This window comes from Coccinella septempunctata, chromosome 4 (assembly GCF_907165205.1).
Source record: "Coccinella septempunctata chromosome 4, icCocSept1.1, whole genome shotgun sequence".
NCBI lineage: Eukaryota > Metazoa > Arthropoda > Insecta > Coleoptera > Coccinellidae > Coccinella > Coccinella septempunctata.
This window is the reverse complement of record NC_058192.1, coordinates 21,718,613-21,728,157: the sequence shown is the minus strand read 5'-3', so window position 1 is coordinate 21,728,157 and position 9,545 is coordinate 21,718,613. Positions and strand designations below refer to the sequence as shown.

The window sequence follows — 9,545 nt, the reverse complement described above, 5'->3', positions numbered from 1 at the left end:
AAATAATTCAAAATTTGTATAGTGAAAATATATTCAGCATAAAACAATATAAAGATAATCACAAAATAAAATATCGATTTCAAAGTCTGTTACTAAATGAACTTTCCTATAGCTTTCGTAAATCTAAAACAAAAACACTTCCATCAGAAGCACTAGCCCCAACTTTGTCTCCCCTAGAATTCCAGCATACTTCGAAGATACCACCTGTACCCTTGTAACTATGTACTAATTGTCCACTTTGTGTTGACCAAATATGCACACACTTATCAAAACTACCACTAGCAAGAAATTTCCCATCAGGACTGAATGCCACTGAATAAACTGGTTCTGTGTGTTTTGTTAAAGTGTGAACACAAGCGCCTTTTTCAACATCCCATAATCTAACAGTAGAATCAAAACTTGCAGAAGCTAAAATTAGATTCATATTGGGATTTGTTGTACCGGGCCCTGTGGGTGACCACTTAATCGTGTAGATTTCCTTGGAATGAGCTTGTAAATCATGTACACAAGTGTCCTGCTTCATGGACCATATTTTTAGAGTCATATCATCAGAGCATGATGCCAGAAGAATTCCTTGGGGATCCCATTTTATTGCATTTACCTCATTCTGGAAAAATCGAATTGGGATTAAGCGAGTTTTGGTGACTATTAGTACACTAGTCTCTTGTGAAATTGTTGTAACTAGATTAACATCAGATAATGATGAAACAATTTGAGGATAACTAACACCACAATTACAAGTATCAAATTCTTTTTCAGATAAATATGCGAAATTGTTAATATTCTGAAGTGATCTGAAACACAATTTTTTCCAATTAATGAAACAATATAATAAACAATAAATGTTTTTGTTTCGTAGTTGGCTAAATGAGAAAAAATATCTGCAAATGCCACTAGATTTTCCTCAAAAAATGCCTATAGAAAGTTTCAGACTTCTAGCATCAAAGACAAACAAGTTATCAATCAGTTTTCGAAAATGTCAACATCTAATTTTTTACCAATTACTTCAAAATGAAAGATCATAGGAGACTAGGGTTTTCACCATTTTTTTATCTCTTTGATCTGCCCACTGGAAATCAAATTTTGGACACCTTGTACACATACTGATGAAAACTTGAATAATTATTTGTCTCAAAGTTTCATGACCAAAAAGCTTCAGGCTAATATCAAAAAATTAATAGGCTACTTACAGTGTGTCCTTGAAAAGATTTTATTGGTTTGTCCATGCCAAGTTTACAAACATGAATGCATTGATCTGTTGAGCAGCTAGCAAAAGAGTTATTTGTCTGCCAGTCAACATCCAATGCAGGAGCAGAGTGATAGCTGAACTGTTGAGTACATAAACCACTGGCAGCATCCCAAATGATTGTTGTTTTGTCGACCTATAAAAAATAATCAAGCAGAATTAGTTATATTCTGAAGCACCTTTATGTAGATTTTAGATTTTCATTACTATTATCTTTAGTGAAAAATCCTGTATTATTACTGACGTCTCAACACAGGGATTCATCAAAACTCAAAATAATGTCTCTGTACATCATAATGAAGCAGATCTGTTATATCTTCCACTGGTTAACTAACTAACACTATATCTGTGAATCCCACAGTTCCAAGATAATTTTTCAAACCAGTGTATACACATATAAACAAATTGAAAGATAATGAAATACACATTAGAAACATTGAAATTAAGATCTCACCCCAGCTGATAATATATAATTTCCACGTTTGTTCCATTTGAGAGCAAATATTGGACCTTTATGCTGACCTAGTGTACTAGCAAGCCTACCATCAGTTGTCCAGATCCTGGCATATCCGTCATAGCTTCCAGTAGCTAATAGACTACCGTCACACTGAAAATGAAATAAAATATTCACTACATGTAAATTTTTTTACTTTCTCACTTACATTCCAATCCAGTGAAGTAACATCTTTGTTACTTGGAACTTCTGTTCCTCCTTTCTGAATACAGTGCCTCAAAACTAGTTGATTTGGACATGTTGTGTTATCAGACATGTCCCATATTCTAGCAGTACTATCACCAGAACCACTTGCTAACAAATCTGTTGTTGGATTCCATGCACATATAAAAACCTCCGATTCGTGTCCCCTAAGTACAGTGGCCTTTGAGGCAGGTATTTCTATCGATGTATCCACTTCCATACTTTCACTTTGTGTTGAAACAACAGCTGCAGCTGAAAGCATATTTATCATTAAATTCTTTAGAAATACAATATCATAGTTCAGGCAATTTTTGAACAATAAATGTGCACTGTATATTTGTGGTGAATGAGCAGAACTACCCAAAATAGAACTGGAATGAACAGCTCACCTTCCTCTCCATTTGTATCAACAACTTCAGCCTTTACTGCTTGTTTTGGCTGATTTTGCTGATTCTGTCTGCTTGCTACTACATCAGGCATTACAGCATCAATTAGACTGAGGCTTTCTGTTAATCTTTGTTCTGTGCCATCTTCAGCTATACTTATTTCTGCCTCCGTGTACTGAAGACCTTTTTGAAGTATACTCAAAAGAGCAGCTGGTGGTACTAATGCTCCATTTATATTTGATTGCGATATGTGTGATTCTAACCCAAATGTGTAGGCTGAATGGGTAAAACCTTAAAATATAAAAAATAAATTAATAAACTGTGAGGAAATTTTGGGTCTTATATGAAAAAACAAACCTGATTCTTGTAAATATCTATAAACTAGGAAATTCACTTCGTCACTTGAGAAGCTCATTGCTGAAATATATCTACTACTGGGGTCAAAAGAATTTTCATGAGAGCATCGGAATACTTTCAATTTTGCATCAACTATGCAAAGGATTCACTCATTTTCATTTAATGTTTATATTTTTCTCCAATCAACAATTTACTTTTCAATAGTCGCTGACCGCAATTAACAATAAACGAGTAGCGTTATTTCATTGTAGCCAATCGTTGTCGATAGCGAAGTATAATTGAACTTTGGGTGAAAAATTAGGTTTGTTCATTTTCTATCGGAAAATATCAATAGGATGAGTGTCTTACAGATATTTTAATTATTTTGTTTTTGCTCATTTCTTCGGTGAAAGAGATTTTCCATTTGTTTTCGATATAAAAAGTGAGTATATAATCTATGATTTAATCAAAGAGTAATGATGATCTTTGATTGATGATATATTTCTATGATCGGTTTGCGAAATTTTGACGTTTCCAATTTGAGGTTAAATTTTGTTATCCGCTTTATGACAATATTAAAATTTTCAAATTTTGAGATATGTAATCTTTTACTTCTGTATTGACGATATTGACAATAATTCCATTATGATTTTCTTCAAACCAGTTTGGGTTACTCATGAAGATAAAAAGCCAATATTTTCTATAGACATTCATCCTAATGGTAACCGATTCGCTACAGGTGGCCAAGGGGAATCTGGTGGTAAAGTAGTTATTTGGAATGTAGCACCACTTATAGCAGAAGATGCGGAAGTTGATCCAAATGTGCCTAAAATTTTGTGCCAAATGGACAACCATTTAGCTTGTGTAAATGTTGTTCGTTGGAGTAATGAAGGACACTTATTAGCTTCTGGAGGAGACGATAAGTTGGTCATGATATGGCGATTAACCAATGAAGGTGTCTCAACTGTGTTTGGTAGTGGAAAAATCAACATTGAAACTTGGAAATGCATATATACTCTTAATGCCCATCAAGGAGATATATTAGATTTATCATGGGCTCCTCATGACGGCTGGTTAGCATCAGGTAGTGTTGATAATACTGTTATTGTTTGGAATGCAGCAAAATTTCCTGAAAAAGTAGCTGTACTAAAAGAACACACAGGAATGGTCAAAGGAATCACGTGGGATCCCGTTGGAAAATATTTAGCTAGTCAAAGTGATGATAAATCTATAAGGGTATGGAGAACTGGAGAATGGAAAGAAGAAGTGGCTGTTACAGATCCTTTCGTTGATTGTTCAGCAACAACTCATGTTTTAAGACTTTCTTGGTCTCCAGATGGACAGTATTTAGTCTCTGCTCATGCCATGAATGGGGGAGGTCCTACCGCTCAAATTATTGAGAGAGATGGTTGGAGGCATGATAAGGATTTTGTTGGACATCGTAAAGCAGTGACATGTGTGAGATTTAATAGTAGTATATTTAAGAAAACTTCTGTGGATAGTCCAAAAATACAACAATATTGTTGCTGTGCTATAGGTTCTCGCGATAGGTCAGTGAGTGTTTGGTTAACATCTTTAAAAAGGCCTCTTGTTGTTGTCAAAGAACTTTTCAAAGACAGTGTTTTGGACATTTCATGGAGCAGCAATAGGCCTCTTTTATTAGCTTGCTCATGGGATGGTAGTGTAGCTTGTTTTATATTTGATGAAACTGAAATTGGTACTCCTCTTTCTAATTCTGAGAAAAATTCTCTGTATGAAAAATTATATCACAAATCAAGTTGGAACTTGGGATTCACTGGAACACAGATAGCTGAAAATCCAGAAATATTAAGTGGGGCTGATGAAGCACAAACAAGCTCCAAGACCAAAACGTTTCCTAAGGATACAGAAATTCCTGCTACTGAACCTCTCAAGGAAACCTCTTTTGAAGTGGAGACACCAAAAGTGAACCCTAACACAACAGTATTTGTACCAGTAAATAAACAAGTAGAAACCAGGCTTCCATCAGGTAAACGAAGAATAACACCGATGCTTCTCACTCCAAGTGTACCAAATACATCTAAAGATTCTGAATTGACTATAGAAATTCCTATGTATGAAACAGGAACTTTCAGTAGTTCATCCCCAAAGAAAAGCAAAATAGTTGTTGAAACATTGAAAGAGTCTCCAAAACAACAAATAACAAAACCTACCTTGCCTCAACAACATTCCCAAATAGTTTTACAAGCTCCTGGTAACCAAATTAAACAACTTATATGCTGTGAGGTACCTGGAGATGAGCCTGTTACTCAAGTTATAAATATTCTTGATTCCCACAAAATTCCTGTTGGTACTGCAGTATTGAAGAATAGTGTTAATCAGAAAGTACAAATTACAAATAAATGTCATAAAACATCCAAAGGATTTTTAAGTAAAATTGAAACGTTTAAGGCACAAAAGGATAAGAAGATTCAGTGGGAAACATTTCTTGGTTCTGTTATACGTTGTGCTGCGGTGAACCGCAAAATGGTAGTTGCTTGTTGTGAGGACTCCTCAATCAATACTTACGATATTAAATCTGGGGCTAGGGTGCTACCCTCATTACTTTTGGAGGATTCTGTCTCAGCGCTAAGTCTTTCTCAAGATTGCTATTGCTTGGTGCTTACTAAAACTGGACTAGTGAATATGTGGAATTTTACTGATGGAAAAAGCATTTTGAGTAGGATTTCAGTTAGGAGCCTTTTAACCAATAAAGTTGTAGTTAGTGGCTTCTCATTATCACCAAATAATATTCCGGTGATAACTTTAAGTGATGGTAGAGCATATTCATACTTAATAGAACTGCAGACGTGGGTAGTACTATCAAACCCATCGGATCCCCTCAATTATGCAGGAAATAGCTTGTCCAGAACACTACCACCTAATTTGCCTTTAGTATCGCTACAAAAACATATGCCAAATCACAATTCTAATGACAACTACCCACCAGGTGTAACTCTGAGTTTCTTAGAATCACAAGTTATATCTTGCAAAATGCTAGATTCTCCAATTGAATATAAGCACTGGTTAATGAATTTAGTGAACCATGTCTTGGAAAAAGGACCAGAAATAAGATTGCGCTCCATTCTGGACAAATTAATGATGGAGTGTTCTTCGAAAAATATTAATGAAGCGGGTCAAAAGAAAACCCTGTTAATGGACATAATGAATGTTATAAAGTCAAAACTGTTATGGCAAAGACTTCATAAGGAATATATGGAACAGATTTTAATGAATAATATTTGAGAAAATTGAATTGCAATGCAATCGAAATTTATTGCAGTTTTATTGAAAATCATGTTAAAAACATCCTTATGAACAATTAAAAAATGATAGGATGGATGTGATAGGTGTGTGACTAAAACTGTGTTCTGAAATACTTGTGAACGAGAACATTGAAAATTAGTATAGTGACATGACCTATCCTGCTTATGAATATATTTTTTTCGAACAAATTTCATTCTACTTTCTGCAGAAAACTCATGTACAATTTACATATTTACATAATTTACCATGTTATGAGAGGGAGCATAATGTGAATGCTCTGCAACAAGTTATACCTACATCTTCGTAGATTTTAAATAAAAGTTCAAAATATATAATACAAGCCAATGTAATTTATCAACAGTATAATTGAATTAGTGCTAGCAAAATATATCTCAATGTATTAAAACTTTTTAGTGTATTTGGTGAGGAAGAGAAGGTGGTTTGTTACATCGATGGAAAGTTATAGATAAAAAGAAATGCCGCGAGAAAAATATGTCGGTATATTTGACATCTTCAACCTAATGGTGGAATTATGCATAACACAATTATTTTATGCAGAGTTTTGCGAGGACCCAATCACGTGAATGCCATCTGACAATGAGATTGTTCCTTTCTTAATTCTTAGGAACCACAGCCGTCTGTATAGACGGCTTTGTAGGAACCCTGCGTAAACCCACTATGTGGAAGTGAAAACAAAGAGTATCAAAACTTTTTGGTGGAAAAGTATCAGGGCATACAATTTTTTAACAAAGATGTTTGTCATTCATATTATTTCATATTTTATATACCCCATACCGGCCATACCCCACATGTGTGCATGGTTATGCATCTGAGCGCTTTTTGACTGCAATCCGCCACTACTGAAATAATATATTTGTGCTTTTATTATTTGATTCAGAATAGATAGTTAACTATGGATTCGTTTATTAGAGATTAATAATTAAATGTGGATGCTACTAGTAAAAAAAGTCTGTTGGCAGAAGACCCAGAACTGGAAAACCAAACATAACCTCTGTATTTATGAATGCTACTGCTAGTTCCATTACAAACAACTGAATTTTTCAAAATAACACAAAAATGACTCATCCCAAAGAAGATTTTGTTAAAAATTTAGATATGAATCCTTTCGAAGGAATGATAATTGAAGACGATATACTTTTATCACAATTAGATGGACGAGAATCATGTCCTAAATGTAACAAGTCTAGAAAATATTATTGTTATACTTGTTATGTTCCTATTGAGAAATTAACGGGAAGAATTCCCCAAGTGAAGGTTAGTATATTTTGATAATTTTATTAAACTTCTACTTCCACCTTTCATCATACTACAGATGATTTAAAGCATATCATAATCCACTTTTATTTTGTTTCTCTATTGAATTGCGTCGAACTACATATCAGTATTGTTCATGTTTTCAGCTTCCAATTAAAATAGACATTATAAAACATAAGCATGAGATAGATGGAAAGAGTACTTCTGGACATGCTGCTGTACTGGCACCAGAAGATGTTAAAGTTTATACATATCCAAACATTCCCGATTATTCAAAAGAAAAGGTGGTTCTAGTCTTTCCTAGCTCTAATGCTATAACCATACCTGACTTGTTGAAACATAATGATTACGAGGAACTTTTAAAATTCAAACGAGAACCATTGGAGGATATTCCCAAAGGTTATAATAGGTCAACTCTTCTGAAAAAAATCAACAAAGACTCCGATGTTGAATTCAAAATAATAAAAACATTACCTGTAGATAAGGTGATATTTATAGACAGTACTTGGAATCAAAGTAAGGGTATATTTAAAGATCCCAACATAAATAAAATTCCATGTGTTGTAATAGCTAATAGAATTTCTCAATTCTGGAGGCACCAAAAAGGTAGCCCTAGGTGGTATTTAGCAACTATAGAAGCAATTCATCAATTCCTGATAGAAATTCATCTGTACAAATGGGGTTTAGACAAAGACTATAAAGGCATACATAATTGTTTTAGTGAAAATGCAATTTTGCATTTGGACCAGTTATTTAATCAAACAGAAAGTGCATATAGGGGACAATATGATAATTTATTGTATTTTTTTAAGCATATGTTCAGGTTGATTCATACATATTATGATCATAAAGATCTTTACGCTTATAAGCGAAGGTTATTGTAAAAATGTTTCATATCTTGGTTTCAGCTTTAATGATGCATGGGAGAATCAATTTGTAGAATGAAAATGAAATAGTATTTATTTTGAAATGAAAGAGGAATGTTCTTCAACTTTTTATTTATATTTGAATGTGAATATTTCATTAATCATTATAAATCACTTTTTACTTAGGTACCTACTTATAACCACCAAGGAGATATGAACAGTCAAGGATATCACTTTAGTATTATTCTTTAGATTTTATTGATTATTCAGAGACTTTATAATTTTCAATTTGGAATAACACCATAAAAAAAGGTTCATTTAGTTCTTTAGTTTTGAATAAAAAAAAATATTATTCAACTATATTTGTTTGATTATGTGAATCTGCGATCTCCAGATGCATTGCGAAGTTTATGTTAGTCGAAAAACCAGTTAGGAATTTTAGTAATTTCCCTGGTTTTGTAGTTTTGTGGAACTACGAGTTAGTAGTTAAGTTTGATTGTTGGATATATCCAAAAGGCCATTGAGATTTTCGGAAATCGGAGAAGCATTATACGACTTTAGTGTACAGGGTGACCAGTATCTACATCTTTGTTTTTGGAGAAAATCGAACTCGTCAAAACAAAATTAATAATTCCACCAAAAATTGCCTATATAAAATATTCAAGATTTCGGGGTTATCATCCCCCAAGTCCAATGCGATTCCATTAAATTTATTATTCTTACACGAAGGTGTCCTCTATGCCACGCTTGCTTCGGTGCCTCAATTTCCAAAGCGTGTGCTAAGGAATCATCTATGGTTCTCGGACGTGTTAGTCTCAGGGCTTGTTGTATTTCACTATCCTTGATGCCATCCACAAATGTCTGGATTAATAGCTGTTCAAGAAAGCTATCTCGCTAAGCCATTCTAACTCGTCAGTAATCTCGCCACATCGGCTACAAACTCCAGGAGATAAAAGGTCCTTTCGTTTGCATATATAGGAAGTGTAGCACTTTTCTACACTCGGTGCAATTTCACTACATTTTAGTATTCGTTTGCTGACTGGATTTATACTAGTGTAGAGGAGGTGTAGGTTAGCCACACCTACTCAAAAGGAGGTGTATGGTGCAATATTAGTAATTCGTTCAAGTTATTTTTCTTTTCATTTTGTTGATGAGATAGTAATAGGCTGTATTCAAACTATCAATATCTGTTCTCCTGTTAATGGATTTTTCATCCTGCTTTATAGAGATCATTTCATGTAGTAACCTTTTTTTTAAAATTTTTTTGGTGTCCTAATATTTTTATTGAGTCGATGTTAAAATCAAAAGAATGGAGTGTATTTGATACATGTTCTGCTAAGGCGGTGTTGTTGTCTTTTTTCTTTTTTAGAGGGTTGAGTATGTTGAGGGAATCTCTTTCATGCTCGGAGATTCTGTCTTTAAGATACCGACCTGTTTGTCCTACATATGTAGAC

The 9,545-nt window shown here is 33.9% G+C and overlaps 3 protein-coding genes across 3 annotated transcripts; 2 read left to right on the top strand and 1 right to left on the bottom strand.

Moving 5' to 3' along the window:
• Positions 1-13: 13 nt before the first annotated feature.
• On the bottom strand, positions 14-3,085 carry LOC123312394 (F-box-like/WD repeat-containing protein TBL1XR1). The gene is made up of 6 exons (XM_044896789.1): positions 2,687-3,085; positions 2,333-2,620; positions 1,909-2,195; positions 1,701-1,853; positions 1,191-1,382; positions 14-607 (listed from the first exon to the last, which is right to left on the bottom strand). Exons 1-6 carry the CDS (start codon positions 2,742-2,744, stop codon positions 107-109), a joined length of 1,479 nt encoding a protein of 492 aa, XP_044752724.1. The 5' UTR covers positions 2,745-3,085; the 3' UTR covers positions 14-106.
• A 135-nt stretch (positions 3,086-3,220) lies between these two features.
• LOC123312393 (protein HIRA homolog) lies at positions 3,221-6,300 on the top strand. Its single transcript, XM_044896788.1, has one exon. It carries the CDS (start codon positions 3,311-3,313, stop codon positions 5,927-5,929), a length of 2,619 nt encoding a protein of 872 aa, XP_044752723.1. The 5' UTR covers positions 3,221-3,310; the 3' UTR covers positions 5,930-6,300.
• Positions 6,301-6,736: 436 nt separating this feature from the next.
• On the top strand, positions 6,737-8,221 carry LOC123312396 (tRNA-uridine aminocarboxypropyltransferase 1). The gene is made up of 2 exons (XM_044896791.1): positions 6,737-7,225; positions 7,372-8,221. The coding sequence occupies exons 1-2, from the start codon at positions 7,028-7,030 to the stop codon at positions 8,107-8,109; spliced, it is 936 nt and encodes a 311-aa protein (XP_044752726.1). The 5' UTR covers positions 6,737-7,027; the 3' UTR covers positions 8,110-8,221.
• The last annotated feature ends 1,324 nt before the right edge of the window (positions 8,222-9,545 follow it).

What these genes read in the sequence shown, in the direction of transcription:
- LOC123312394 (XM_044896789.1), bottom strand. Translation starts at nt 2,744, where the DNA reads ATGAGCTTCTCAAGTGACGAAGTGAATTTCCTAGTTTATAGATATTTA. An exon ending in TAGATATTTACAAGAATCAG is followed by an intron (nt 2,621 to 2,686) that starts GTTTGTTTTTTC and finishes TTATATTTTAAG; the next exon opens with GTTTTACCCATTCAGCCTAC. An exon ending in ATTATATATTATCAGCTGGG is followed by an intron (nt 1,383 to 1,700) that starts GTGAGATCTTAA and finishes TATTTTTTATAG; the next exon opens with GTCGACAAAACAACAATCAT.
- LOC123312393 (XM_044896788.1), top strand. Translation starts at nt 3,311, where the DNA reads ATGATTTTCTTCAAACCAGTTTGGGTTACTCATGAAGATAAAAAGCCA.
- LOC123312396 (XM_044896791.1), top strand. Translation starts at nt 7,028, where the DNA reads ATGACTCATCCCAAAGAAGATTTTGTTAAAAATTTAGATATGAATCCT. An exon ending in GAAGAATTCCCCAAGTGAAG is followed by an intron (nt 7,226 to 7,371) that starts GTTAGTATATTT and finishes TCATGTTTTCAG; the next exon opens with CTTCCAATTAAAATAGACAT.